The 15536-nt window shown below is 44.5% G+C and overlaps 1 protein-coding gene across 5 annotated transcripts in view; it reads left to right on the top strand.

The window, feature by feature from the left end:
• The window catches only part of ATP8B4 (ATPase phospholipid transporting 8B4 (putative)), a 500578-nt gene that overhangs the window by 250357 nt on the left and 234685 nt on the right, over positions 1-15536 (top strand). For all 5 annotated transcript variants that reach the window (XM_075345819.1, XM_075345815.1, XM_075345817.1 and 2 more), the window contains exons 8-9: positions 10422-10494; positions 12403-12473. In XM_075345819.1, the coding sequence (XP_075201934.1) occupies positions 10422-10494; positions 12403-12473 (144 nt within the window). The remainder of the gene's footprint in view (positions 1-10421; positions 10495-12402; positions 12474-15536) is intronic.

Genomic DNA, 15536 nt, shown 5'->3' with positions numbered 1-15536 from the left:
ATTCTGACCAGTGTCACTTTCACAGGTTATAACTCTGGAACGCTTCAACGGATCCTGGCGATTCTGAGATTGTTTTTTCGTGACATATTGTACTTCATGTCAGTGGTAAATTTAGGCCGATACTTTTTGCGTTTATTTGTGAAAATTTAGGAAATTGTGCGAAAATTTGGAAAATTTTGCAATTTTCAAACTTTGAAAATTTATGCCCATAAATCTGAGAGATATGTCACACAAAATAGTTACTAAATAACATTTCCCACTTGTCAACTTTACATCAGCGCAATTTCCGAAAGAAAATTTTTTTTCGTTAGGAAGTTAGAAGGGGTCAAAGTTCATCAGCAATTTCTAATTTTTCCAACAAAATTTACAAAATATTTTTTTTAGGGACCACATCATATTTGAAGTGACTTTGAGAGGCCGAGGTGACAGAAAATACCCAAAAGTGACCCCATTCTAAAAACTGCACCCCTCACACTGCTCAAAACCACATCCAAGAAGTTTATTAACCCTTTAGGTGCGTCACAGGAACCAAAGCAATGTGGAAGGAAAAAATGAAAATTTTACTTTTTAACACAAAAATGTTACTTTAGCCATAAAATTTTCATTTTTACAAGGGAGAAAAGAGAAAGTGCACCCTACAATTTATTGTGCATTTTCTCCTGAGTACGCTGATACCCCATATGGGGTAAAAATCAATTGTTTGGGTGCACGGCAGAGGTCGAAAGGCAAGGAGCGCCATTTCAATTTTTGAACACAAAATTAGCTGCACTCATTAGCGGACGCCATGTCAGGTTTGAAGACCCCCTGAGGTGCCTAAACAATGGAGCTCCCCCACAAGTGACCCCATTTTGGAAACTAGAGCCCTCAAATAATTTTTCTAGATGTTTGGTGAGCACTTTGAACACCTGGGGGCTTCACAGAAGTTTATAACGTTGAGCCGTGAAAAGAAAAAAAAAATTTTTTACCACAAAACTGTTGCTTCAACTAGGTAGCTTTTTTTTCACAAGGGTATCAGGAAAAAATGCACCATAAAACGTATTGTCCATTTTCTCCTGAGTACGCAGATACCTCACATGTGGTGGAAAGTAATTGTTGGGCGCATGGCGGGGCTCAGAAGAGAAGGGCACCATTTGACAGCAAAATTTATTGGAATCATTAGCGGACGCCATGTCACGTTTTTAGACCCCCCCCATGGTGCCTAAACAGTGGAGCTCCCCCACAAATTACCCCATTTTGGAACTAGACCCCTCAAGGAATTTATCTAGATGTTTAGTGAGCCCCTTGTACCCCCAGGGGCTCCACTGAAAGTTGATAACATTGAACCGTGAAAATTATTTATTTTTGTTTTTTAAAAAAAAATTTTTTAAATTTTTGCAGCAACAAGGTAGTTTTTTTTTTTTTCTCTTTTTACAACGGTATCAGGAAAAAATGCACCATAAAACGTATTGTGCAATTTTTACCGAGTGCGCAGATACCTCACATGTGGTGGAAATCAATTGTTTGGGCGCATGGCGGGGCTCAGACGACAAGGAACGCCATTTGACTTTTCAAACGCACAGACGCGGTGCACTGATCGGCCGCTGCAGGAGGCACGGTCGGATGAGATACAAAAAGCGCTGGGGATACGGAAAAAAAAAAAAGTCACGCCAAAAATTGAGCAGGGATGCACGGACAGATGCAATACTTTTTTTTCCGTATCCCCGACGCTTTTTGTTTTGCATCAGTCCGTGCGTCCCGCCGAGCGCTGATCAGGGATGCACATAACGGATCGGCATCCCTGCTCAATTTCTGGCGTGACTTTTTTTTCCGTATCCCCGATGCTTTTTGTCACGCCAAAAATTGAGCAGGGATGCCGATCCGTTATGTGCATCCCTGATCAGCGCTCGGCGGGACGCACGGACTGATGTGATACAAAAAGCGTCGGGAATACAGGAAAAAAATCCCGCCGAAAACTGACCACGGATGCAGATACGTTATCTGCATCCCTGATCAGCGCTCGGCGGGACGCACGGACGCATGAGGTGTAAAAATAGAAAGGGGATAGAGGAAAAAAAAGAAAAAAAAAAAAATTATACTCACAGTACCCAGAGAATTAGCAGGAGGAACAGAAGGCAAGGAACAGCTTTACAGTAACAGCCAGCAGGCAGGAAGTTGGACAGCTCAGCAGAAGACCCAGGAAGAAGGACCCAGCGATGGAGGCAGATGTGATCGGCCGGTGAAGACAGGTAAGAGGACGTCGGGGGGACAGCAGAGGGGGACGGGGACAGCAGAGGGGGACGAGGACAGCAGAGGGGACCGGGGACAGCAGAGGGGGAGGGGAAAGCAGAGGGGGAGAGCAGAGGAGGGAGATACCGGAGGAGCTGCAGAATAGAGATCACGGGGGAGGCCGGCAGATTGGGATGTCGGGGGGCAGACTGGGATGTCGGGGGGCAGACCGGGATGTCGGGGGGCAGACCGGGATGTCGGGGGGCAGACCGGGATGTCTGGGGGCAGACCGGGATGTCTGGGGGAAGATCGGGATGTCTGGGGGAAGATCGGGATGTCTGGGGGCAGATCGGGATGTCTGGGGGCAGATCGGGATGTCTGGGGGCAGATCGGGATGTCTGGGGGCAGATCGGGATGTCGGGGGGGGGGCAGATCGGGATGTCGGGGGGGCAGATCGGGATGTCGGGGGGGGGGCAGATCGGGATGGCGGGGGGGCAGATCGGGATGGCAGGGGGCAGATCGCAGGGGGGCACGGGCAGGGGCCATTACGGGAGCGCGCAGGAGCAAATCACAAGAGCGCGCAGGGGCTGCAAGAGAGCAGGGGAGTAGGGATACCGGAGGAGCTGCAGAATAGAGATGGCGGGGGGCAGATCGGGATGTCGGGGGGGCAGATCGGGATGTCGGGGCGGCAGATCGGGATGTCGGGGGGGGGGCAGATCGCAGGGGGGCACGAGCAGGGGCCATTACGGAAGCGCGCAGGGGCTGCAAGGTGAGCACAATACTCACCGCTCCTGCTCCGTGACGTGACAGCAGCGGCAGCAGCAGCGGTGGCGTGGTACCACTAGTACCAGCCAGTGCTGCACGCTGCAGACATGTTGGGGGAGGGTCCCCAGACCAGCACAGGCCTGGGGAGGGCGGCCACCGGCAGATCAGACCGCCCCACTGCACACTGATTGGAGCGATTGCGCGTCATAGCACGATCGCTCCAATCAGTGCTGCAGGGGGGGGCCACGGTGTCTGCTTGCTTCCAGCCAATGATCGGAGCTGCTGCAGCCCCGGTCCTAGCTGGATTTTACAAGATCACACTATTTTTGGCATTTTTTTTTTGCCGAAAACAGCGTGATCAATGTGATTGGCGGTTCCGATTTGAACAGCCAATCACATCGATCGCCTATGGGGGGTGGCGATGCCACCCCCCCTGGGGTCAAGCAAAGGTCCCCTGCTGTAAGAAATAGCAGGGGACATCATTTGAAAGCCGTTGCTATGGCCACGGCAATCAAATAAAGTTTAGGCAGTAAAATTACGTCCCTGGTCGTTAAGTCACGTTAAAATAGGACGTAATTTTACTGCCCGCGGTCGTGAAGGGGTTAATATGATGTACTCATCCACTTGCAGCATGCTGCAAGTTTTTTCTCATCCTTAATCCGGATGAGAAAAAAAATCACATATTTGCTCTACCTTATTAAATAATATTGGTCCGAGTACAATGTGAGATTTTATCGCCTTGCACTCCTTCAAGGCCTTAGAGCGGTGTTACACGAGACGATTTATCGTGCGATCGCATGAGTGATCGCACCCGCCCCCGTCGTTCGTCACGGGCAATTCATTGCCCGTGTCGCACAAAGTTGTTAAATTCCCGTCACACGTACTTACCTCCCTAACGACGTCGCTGTGGGCAGCGAACATCCTCTTCCTGAAGGGGGAGGGACGTTCGGCGTCTCAGCGACGTCACACAGCGGCCGCCCAATAGAAACAGAGGGGCGGAGATGAGCGGGACGTAACATCCCGTCCACCTCCTTCCTTCCGCATTGCCGGCGGGACGCAGGTAAGCTGTGTTCGTCGTTCCCGGGGTGTGTGCTGCCTCGAACGACAAACAACCGGCGCGCAGAAGGAGGAACGACTTTATGAAAATGAACGACGTGTCAACGAGCAACAATAAGGTGAGTATTTTTGCTCGTTCACAGTCGTTCGTAGCTGTCACACGCTACGATATCTCTAACGATGCCTGATGTGCGTCACGGAATCCATGACCCCGACGACATATCGCCCGATATATCGTAGTGTGTGACACCACCCTTAAGAGTATTCAGATCTAAAAATAGTTATTAGTCCTCATTTGCATATAAGTTTAAAGGGAACCAACCATTAAGATGTTTATATAGAAAGTAAAACCAGTGCTATACTGGCGCTAGGATGCCGAATGTAAGCATAGCTTTTGTTCTGTTCATTTCAGAAATATGTGCAAGTAAAGTTACAGCAATGCACTGTTATTTGATTGACAGGTGCAACAGGGGCAGGAATATGTGGGTCAGGTTTTGCTTTCTATTCCCACCCCTGTTTGCATGTCTGGCTTTCCTCCTCTTGTCGCCAGTCACCATCAGAGACATTATTTCCGGCGTAGGCAGACAGACAGGGGCTGGAATAGATAGCAAGACCTGACCCACATGTTCCCGCCCCTGTTGCACCTGTCAGTCAAATAGCAGTGCATTGCTAGAACTTTACTTTCTGAAATAAAACATCCACTCTCAGAACAAAAGCTATGCTTCCATTCAGCATCCTAGCACCAGTATAATGAATACTGTACTTTATATATGAAAATCCTGTTGGTTGTTTCCTTTTAAACGCTGATTTCACAGTAATGGAAAAACAGACTGGCCATGTACTAGTATGGGTGGACTTGTCTTTGAAAGGGCTATGTGCACATATATATAGTTTTGAGGGTGAAATCCCGCTGACACATCCCCTTTAGAATAAAGATAAAATGTCTGTCCCCATTATTTAGCATGATTTGCTTTGTGTTCTACAACAAGGCTGTACTGGTCTCTTCTTCCAGTGCTACAGAGATCAGTCTTACAAAATAAATTACTGCATTCGGTATTGGGCTAAAAATGAAAAGAAATGGGATATTAGCAGAGATAGCTGACTTATTTTCTAGTAAAGAGAGGTGATAAATTTGCCAGTACACTAACCTTAAGATGATGTGCAGCAACTCATGATCGAGTGCTCACAATAAAATACTTGTGTTGAAAGTTATCCAGGACAACGTGTACTTGGATTGATATGAAAGGCTCCGTCTTCCACGCTGTGGCCAAATCATGTAGTAAATCAATATGTTGATTGTGCAGGGTATATATAACAGTTGAATAAATATTTAGGATCACTTCTAGCATGCACAGGCACTGCCATGTAAATGTATACAGTTCTGTTTCCATATGACAGTCGTTTACTATGGGAAGCAGAAAATTTGTATATACGGCTAACAAAGAATAAAAAATGCAGGAACAAAAGATTGCATAAACCCTGCAGGTAACGATACAGGAAGGAAACCTCTTATATAAGATTATGTGTCACAGATTTGTTTTTTTCTTTCATATACCATGTCCGCACTAATAAATTGTGAAAGTTTTTTGCATTCATTGTGTTTCCCATGTTTTCTCCATAGATGTATTTTCACAAGTTCCTAAATGCTATGCAGTGTTATTAAATAAAAGAATATGTAAAAGTGTGTTCTGCGAAAGCTCGTCAAGAGACCACAACTTTGTAAACACCACACCCATTCTTTGATAGATTTTTTTTTTATCCCACTGTATTCTGTGTTTATCGAGCCTGGTCTTTGAGGTTCACTATACAAATATAGACAAATTAGGATTTAGGACATTGCTGATCACTGAGGACTATGTCGCCACTGTGTATTCCAACCAAAATTGCTCAGTCACACAGATCGTTGCTACCTATAACGCTTGCAGTCTCTGCCCTTGCTTATGACTGATGAAAACAAGTTAAATACAGTGCCTTGCAAAAGTATTTGGCCCCCTTGAATTTTTCAACTTTTTCCCCACATTTCAGGCTTCAAACCTGAAGATAAAAAATGTTTAATGTTATAGTGAAGAATCAACAACAAGTGGGACACAATTGTGAAGGTGAACGATATTTATTGCTTATTTTAAATTTTTGTAAAAAATAAAAAACTGAAAATCGGGGCATGCAATATTATTCATCCCCTTTACTTTCAGTGCAACAAACTCACTCCAGAAGTTCATTGAGGATCTCTGAACGGTCTAATGTTGTCCTAAATGACTGATGATGATAAATATAAGCCACCTGTGTGTAATCAAATCTCAATATAACTGCACCTGCTCTGTGATAGTCTCAGTGTTCTGTTTAAAGCACATATAGCATCATGAAGACCAAGGAACACAACAGGCAGGTCCGTGATACTGTTGTGGAGAAGTTTAAAGCCGGATTTTGTTACAAAAAGATTTCCAAAACTTTAAACATCCCAAGAAGCACTGTGCAAACGATCATATTGAAATGGAAGGAGTATCATACCACTGCAAATCTACCAAGACCCGCCCGTCCCTCAAAAATTTCATGTCAAACAAGGAGATGACTGATCAGAGATGCAGCCAAGAGGCCCATAATCACTCTGGATGAGCTGCAGAGATCTACAGCTGAGGTGGGAGAGTCTGTCCATAGGACAACAATCAGTCGTACACTTCACAAATCTGGCCTTTATGGAAGAGTGGCAAGAAGAAAGCCATTTCTCAAAGATCTCTATAAAAAGTGTTGTTTAAAGTTTGCCGCAAGCCACCTGGGAGACACACCAAAGATGTGGAAGAAGGTGCTCTGGTCAGATAAAACCAAAATCAAACTTTTTGGGAACAATGCCAAATGATATGTTTGGCGTAAAAGCAACACAGCTCATCACCCTGAACACACCATCCCCACTGTCAAACATGGTGGTGGCAGCATCATAGTTTGGGCCTGTCTTTCTTCAGCAGGGACAGGGAAGATGGTTAAAATTGATGGGAAGATGGATGGAGCCAAATACAGGACCATTCTTGAAGAAAACCTGTTGGAGTCTGCAAAAGACCTGAGACTGAGACAGAGATTTGTCTTTCAACAAGACAATGATCCAAAACATAAAGCAAAATCTACAATGGAATGGTTCACTCGAGAATCTGTGGAAAGAGCTGAAAACTGCTGTTCACAAACGCTCTCTATCCAACCTCACTGAGCTTGAGCTATTTGCAAAAGGAAGAATGGGCAAGAATTTCAGTCTCTCGGTGTGCAAAACTGATAGACACATACCCCAAGCAACTTGCAGTTCTAATCGCAGCAAAAGGTGGCGCTACAAAGTATGAACTTAAAGGGGCCGAATAATATTGCACGTCCGAATTTTCAGTTTTTTATTTTTTACAACTATTTAAAATAAGCAATAAATTTAGTTCACCTTCACAATTGTGTCCCACTTGTTGATTCTTCACCATAAAATTAAAAATGTTATCTTTATGTTTGAAGCCTGAAATGTGAGAAAAGGTTGAAAAATTCAAGGGGCCGAATACTTTCGCAAGGGGCTATAGTATTTTTGTAGGGTAGCAGTATACTAACGTGGTATATTTAAATATTCTTTATTTTTGGATTTTGTGTTTTAGATACTGTGATGAGAATAAATCTGTCTATACTTATTTATAATTTGAGCACAATTGGGTTTTTTCTTAGAATAAAAGTTGCCTGTATACTATTTGGAATTTGGAAAAAATCTAATATGTATTTGGCATACCATGTTGGAGCTGTATGGTTATGCTACTGCACTTGGGGCATCTTGGCTCTAGAACCGGTTGGGAAAAATTATTTACTAAGTTTAGGTCTACAATGTCATGGCGGAAGAAACTAGAGACATTATTGTCCTCTGATAAAGGGGACAAATTCAGAAAAAGGCTTCATCATTTTAAATGCTTATAAATTGTGAAAAGTTTTTTGACTCATTCTGTCTAAAATAAATGACAGTTGTTATTTTCTGGAAAAGCCTTTTTAAAGGACTTTCAGATATAAGGATTTGATGAGCATTTAGACACCGATTCCACAGCTAAATGGCTATCAAGTGCACCAAGCATTCTTGCATTTAGATGAAAAGACAAAACCAAAGAGAAAATTACAAAATGAGCATATACCCTATAGCAAGTAATTAGTAGTAGTACATGTAAATAATAGTTGGGACCCCATCCTTCTCTGCCCTTATTCAGGTGGAGGTCACTGACATAATTTAACATTTTAATACTATGGACAGGTTAAGACAATCCCAACTTGGTACCCCTTGTTGCAGGTGGACGGCTTTTATGCCTTTTCATGAAAAGGCGTTAACCAAGTACTCTGTAATTTACATGTACTGCTAATGTTTACTTATTTACGTACTATTGGGTATACGCCATTTTGTGTTTTTCTCTTGGGTTTAATCTGTGAAATATCCATGGTGTGAATGTGCTGTTACTACTGCGCGTATACTAACTTATGCTTTGGATTCTTTTTTTATTTAGAAAAAAATGTTGTTTTTTGATGTTTTTTCTTTAATGCTTTTTCTTTTTTCTTTAATTCAAGTATTTTTGGTATTTTACAGTTCGGCTTTAATAAACAAATTAAAACGTTTGCCTTCTGTGCCGCACTGTTCATTACTCGCTGCTGAATGAGCTAAAGGAGATATCTGAAGTCCAAAGTAATTTTTCTCCTAAATCCCTATCTATTTAGTGCCATAATCTAAACTATTTTCTAAAGTATTTGGATCACTGTGGCACTAGAGCAGCCCCTGAAATGAGCATCACTGATGACGCTTTGTTTTACGGATGGGGCAGCAGCTGTGATAGTGACCGCAGCCTCTGTCCCGTGATGACGCTTCGTTTGAGTATCCCAGCATGCACTGGGATTCTTAAAGTGTCATCAAAAAGGAAGTGAAAAAAAGAAAAGCCATTAGATAGTGTAGTTAGGGAACAATAGGGAATTTTTAATTCACATACTGTATATTAGAAAATAGCTTAAAATATGGCACTAAATAGATAGGTATCTAGAAGGAAAATTACTTTGGACTTCTGACCCTTTAAATGAGAATACAGTCTTTGACCTCGCTCTGATAGGATAGTTTGTCTTTTTCTCAATGGCACATTCTCCATTAAATTAATAATAATAATAATAATAATTTATTAATTTTATATAGCGCTATTAATTCCATAGTGCTTTACATACATTGGGAACACTGTCCCCATTGGGGCTCACAATCTAAATTCCCTATCTGTATGTCTTTGGAGTGTGGGAGGAAACCGGAGTACCCGGAGGAAACCCACGCAAACATGGGGAGAACATACAAACTCCTTGCAGATGGTGTCCTTGGTGGGAATTGAACCCAGGACCTCAGCGCTGCAAGACTTAAATAAAGGGAATCTGTTAGTAGGATTAGCCCTACTAAGCTGTCTATATGGGCATGCAGCTCATAGGAATAAAATGATAATTTGATATCTGAGATCCGATGTCTTATTCTTGAGAAACTTGCATTTTTCTTAATATGTAATGAGTAGTGATGAACGAGAATTACCATGCTTAGGTGCTCGTTACTCGTTAAGAGCAGTTGAATGCTCGGATTGGAGCAACGCAAGCACACAAGTATAATGGAGGTCAATGGGGGATGCGCGCAGTTGTCCAGGAAATCTTCCAGAAAAATGCTTGAGTCCCCCATTGATTTGCATTTATACTTGGGTGCTTGAATCATGCCCATCAGAGCATCCAACTGCTCTTAACGAGTACCGAGCACCCAAGCACGGTAGTGCCCGCTCATCACTAGTAGTGGGCCAGACACAGATGTTCTTGAGCTCTTATTTTAAATAAAAGGGGACATTACTTGTATGAATCCTGCAGATCACTAGAGCAGACTGTCAGTCATTACATGTCTCACACTGGTAGCGCTCACTTTCATTTAAAAGAAGATCTGGAGTCAGAGTGTATTGTGAATTTGTATAGAATGGCTTTTTAATTTTATTGTCAAGGAACATGAAATGTTAAGTCAATAAGCGGTTAAACTATGAGGCCCAAAGCTTTCTTAAATTCTGTGCTGTTTCCAATAAAAAAAAAAAATGTTTGATTTAACTGTGCTTTTTCCTTCTAATGTTAAATTTTGTTCTTGTGTAGGAATGATTTGGAAGTTGTCCTAAACAAATTGTTTGTATGGCTGTATGGGCAGGAAATTCATCCTCGTTTGCACTTTGTTCACCAATTTTATTTCCATGGTATTATATTAGTGAGCCAGCTGGGAATGTCATGCTTTTACATCTTGACTGCTCATGTTCCTTTTGTTACAGAAGTACTGAGACTTCAGGCTTATTGAAAATGGCAGCAGGAATTCTCTGAGACGAAATCAATTATGCCTTTTTATTTCTCTTTGTCTTTAACAGACTGCAAAATGAGAAGTGGATGAATGTAAAAGCGGGCGATATCATCAGACTGGAGAACAATCAGTTTGTGGTTGTAAGTCATACTTTGATTTATTTTTGTGTCCCAAGATTTTCCTTGATTCTGATTTGAGCGTTCTTCCAGGTTCACAAGTTAAACAATTCTAGTGCAGGATTTTCTGAATCAAAGAGTTGTTTTCTTGTGCTATTAGAGTTTTTAAATAGGAATATGAAGTATACAATAATTTTTAAAGCAACTATTCTAAGATTCACCAAGGTAAGTACCTTGGGCCATTCATCCCCATAGTACTCGACACACACGAGCTAGTAGGTGTAAACTAGAGGTGTCTGAATAGGCACAATTAGCACCTGCACTCGTCCATTTGACCATCTAAGAATATTTTCCCGATATTCTAAGGTGTATCTTTCTTTTTTATCACAGCTTTATTTGTAACTCCACTGTTTTCCCTGAGTCGAAAAAAATAGAATGACAATGGATATTTCAGATAAAGTGCCAATGATTGTCTGTCTAAAGTTATGGAAAGCTATTTCATTTTCTCTCGTTACGCAAAAGAAGAAAAAGCTCAAATGAATCCAGTGTGTGCTGAGGATTTTTTTTTTCTTTCTTTTTTTGGAATGCATAATGGTCTACAAAGAATACAGGATTAGACTGATTTCTAAGCAAAACAGGATATTAAAAAAAAAAAACCTTATTACCAAAAATGATTTTATTGGGTTGTATTAGAGTTACCGGTACAACAGATCTGCCTGTAGTACTGAGTTATCACCAAAAGATGGCAGAAGTGTTGTGCAGCACAAACGATCAAGGCATTTAGACCTGTTCTTCCGTGTAATGGTTCTAAAATGCAACTAAGAAAGGCTGTTTGCATAAGTGTTTCATTTTTTTAACAGAAAAAGAAAATCGATGATAGAAGTTCTCTAATTAGTCGCGTCCCCCTGACTACACAGATATTACATTCTGTAAAATAAAACATGATTTGTTATTCCAGACCACCTTCTTCCATTGATGCATGGTCTAATTCTAATGCCCAGAGGGTAGTGGTCTGCCATGGGCACGGCCTCATACACACCAAGCTGTTATGTAGTGTGTGTTCTGACACCTTTCTGTTAACATTACTTGTTAACAAATTTGCGTTAAGTTGCACTTTTGAGAGATTGGACAATTGGACCAGACAAGCTAGCGGTCACTCCATATGCACATCAATGAACCACGAGCAATCATGACTTGTCGCTGTCCATACAATCAATGACTGTGGATAGAGGGGCATGTCATCGGATATGCCACTCCGCTTCCGCCCATGTGCTAGTACTACTTTTCTTTGTGCAAAGTGTTACTATAAACGAGGCTGAGTAACATGTCCAGTTACATTCACCTCAGTCAGCAGTCCTCTTATAGACAGCAGCGCCATCCAGCTAGAATATAAGATTGGCTGAACAACAGAGCATGACTTCCAAAATCCAGAGAACGGAGGCAGAGCTGAAGAAAAGTATCATATGATCATCATTAACATATCCTGCAAAAGGAGCCAACCCCTTTAATGTCCAGTTTTACTTTCAGGTACTGTATGCAATAGAGGCCAAAGAGTGAAAATGAGCAGTCAGGAGACAGAACATTTTATGTATTGAATATTTCAGGTTGTCATCGTGGGTGAAGGGATTTGCCTGTAATCTGATCATACTTTTACTATTAGCTGCTAGACATTTGCTGTAATCTGTGGATTAATTTGATAATTTTCCTACCAGCACTTGCTTCATATTTTCTCTTCTCAACTGTGAAATGTAATTGACCACAAAGCACAACATGAATCATGTCAGGCAGTCGGCAGTCTGGGCTGCGTTTGGCAACCATGCTCTGCTGACACTAATGTACGTAGCGGCCTCATTGACTGGCTAGAGCACAGTATTATCGCAAATTGCATATTTATGCCAAACCCATCAATATTATTTTTATTCCGTTTATCAGGCCGACATGCTTCTTCTGTCCAGTAGTGAACCACATGGGCTGTGTTATGTGGAAACAGCTGAACTTGATGGGTGAGTGGTTTTTTTTGCTGCTACATCTTTTTCTTTTTTTATATTTTTAACATTGGTGTTTATAATAATAATAATAATAATGATGATAATAATAATGAAAATCATACTAATAAGTAATACCGATAAAATCTACATTAATTTATTTTGTGTTTTATAATAGAAACTAATTGTACAGCATACTATGCTATTTTTGCAGCTAAGGAAAGCTGATGAAACGGAGCTGTGTGAATAGAGCTTTAATGTAGTACACTGTACCAACATTGCACTGTCGTCATCTCATATGACTATGTAAATGTTAGATGTTCGACTGTCATCTTCTGGAAACATGTTAGACCTGTTCAAAATTTTCTTCTAAAAGTCACTAGTTTAAGAGCAAAACTTTCTGAGAAAGAACGTTACTAGAACATTCTGACAGGTTGCCAGAAATATTGTTGGTCCTTAGACCTATAGCAGGCTTTACACGCTACGATATTTCTGGCAATTGCTAGAGATATCGTACGCAAAAGCACCCGCCCCGTTGTGCATGCGATATCGTGTGATCGCTGCCGCAGCGAACATTATCGCTACGGCAGCGTCACACGCACTTACCTAGTCGGCGGTGTCGCTGTGACTGCTGAACAATCCCTCCCTCAAGGGGGAGGTGTGTTCGGCGTCACCGCGACGTCACTAAGCGGTTGGCCAATCAAAGCGGAGGGGCGGAGATGTGCGGAACGAACATCCCACCCACCTCCTTCCTTCCTCATTGCGGGCGGGACACAGGTAAGGTGAGGTTCATCGCTCCTGCGGTGCCACACACAGCGATGTGTGCTGCCGCAGGAACGAGGAACAACATCTATAAACAACCATTAACAATTTTTGGTTTTAGGACGACCTCTCTATGGTGAACGATTTTCACCACTTTGGAGGACGTTTAAGGTCGCTGGTAAGTGTTACACGCTGCGATGCCGTTAATGACGCCGGATGTGCGTCACTAACGACGTGACCCTGACTATAAAACATTGACGATATCGTACCGTGTAAAGCCCCCATAAGTCTTTGAATGACTAACACAGTCCATATGAGCTAAAGTGGCTGTGACTACATAAGAACCCTTCATAAGGCTGAAGTTCATTCAACAGCTATTCAACATTAACCATCTACCATCCAATATGTATGCCCACTTTAAAAGGAAGGGCTCTCTGTCGTGTGTAGATAGGGAGTGATCTGTCAATCTCCTGCAGTAGCGCTGGTAAGAGTCGGTTGAGGCATAGCTATAATAATCTTTATTTCTATAGCGCCAACATATTCTGCAGCGCTTTACAATTCAGGAGGATCATATACAAACAAGTAACAGTTATAGAAAATACAATATTTAACCCCTTCACGACCTTTGACGGATACATCCATCATGGCGGAATCGCGGCACCAGAGCACCGGGCACCGTGATCGGTTTTAAAAAACTGTAGATTCGGGAAGGAGAGGACTTGTACCTGACCTCAGGAGGGGTGGTGTCTCCTTCCCGGACCTACGGAGGCTGTGATTGGCTGAGCGGCGTTCGTCAGCTAATCACAGCCAGTGTTATGTTTCAGCCATTGAAAATGGCTGAAGCATTGAAATCCAGCTATGTCAGTGTAGCTGCAGCACTGGCCATTGGCTGGAGCTCAGTGAGCTTTACTGTACCCGCCCCCAGCTCTGATTGGAGAGATCGGCCTTGTGACCGATTTCTCCAAGCAGCACCGTGCATCTGGGACCGGGTGAGCTCGCTGTAGGAGATTGCTCTCCTTAGCTTCTCCCTCCGTGGAATCTGAGGAGAGCGATCACTGCGGGCGCCCATCTGTGAGTCACAGCCCCCGATCCACCGCTGCCCTGCTCCATGTGCTTCGCCCCTGCTCTCCCGCTGCGCTCCTGCATTTGATGCCGCTACTTTCCTGCTGCACCCCTGCATGTTACGCCGCTACTCAGCAGTAAGACAGCAGCGGCGTCAGATGCAGGGGGTGGCGCAGCGGGAGGAGAGCAGCGGCGTCAGATGCATGGGGGCATCTGACGCCGCTGCTCTCCTCACGCTGCGCCCCCCCCTTGTTCTGACGCTGCTGCTTTCTTTCTGCTCCCTGCTTGTATCTGCCGCTCCACCGCCCCTGCATCTGCCGCTGCACTCTCCCCATCAGCCGCTCCACCGCCCCTGCATCTGCCACTGCACTCTCCCCATCAGCCGCTCCACCGCCCCTGCATCTGCCGCCGCACTCTCCCCATCAGCCACTGCACTCTCCCCATCAGCCGCTCCACCGCCCCTGCATTAGCCACTGCACTCTCGACATCAGCCGCTGCACTCTCCCCATCAGCCGCTGCACTCTCCCCATCAGCCGCTGCACTCTCCCCATCAGCCGCTGCACTCTCCCCATCAGCCGCCGCACTCTCCCCATCAGCCACTGCACTCTCCCCATCAGCCGCTCCACCGCCCTTGCATCTGCCACTGCACTCTCCCCATCAGCCGCCGCACTCTCCCCATCAGCCGCTCCACCGGCCCTGCATCTGCCGCTGCACTCTCCCCATCAGCCACTGCACTCTCCCCATCAGCAGCTCCACCGCCCCTGCATCTGCCGCTGCAGTCTCCCCATCAGCCACTGAACTCTCCCCATCAGCCGCTCCACCACCCCTGCATCTGCCGCCGCACTCTCCCCATCAGCCGCCGCACTCTTCCCATCAGCCGCCGCACTCTTCCCATCAGCCGCCGCACTCTCCCCATCAGCCGCCGCACTCTCCCCATCAGCTGCCACACTCTCCCCATCTGCCGCTGCGCCCCTGTATCTGCCGCTGCACTCCTGCATCTGCCACCTCACTCCCCCATCAGCCTCTGCCCCCTCCCTGATCTGCTGCCTGCTCTATCCCATCCCCTTAATCCTCTGCCCCCTTCCTCCCTCCCGGATCTGCTGCAATCCTGCTGCCTAGATCCATTCTGTAAGGTAGCTATCTCCAATCTCACCTCCCACTCCCCTTCCACCCTTCCCCTCGTCCCCCCCTTCCTCCGCCGCTCCTGCATCCGTTGTGCCCTCACCCATCCTCCGCCGCTCCTCCATCCGCCACGCC

The sequence above is a fragment of the Anomaloglossus baeobatrachus genome, chromosome 4 (genome assembly GCF_048569485.1).
Source record: "Anomaloglossus baeobatrachus isolate aAnoBae1 chromosome 4, aAnoBae1.hap1, whole genome shotgun sequence".
NCBI classification, from domain to species: Eukaryota; Metazoa; Chordata; class Amphibia; order Anura; family Aromobatidae; genus Anomaloglossus; species Anomaloglossus baeobatrachus.
This window is presented reverse-complemented; position numbering and strand designations above follow the sequence as displayed.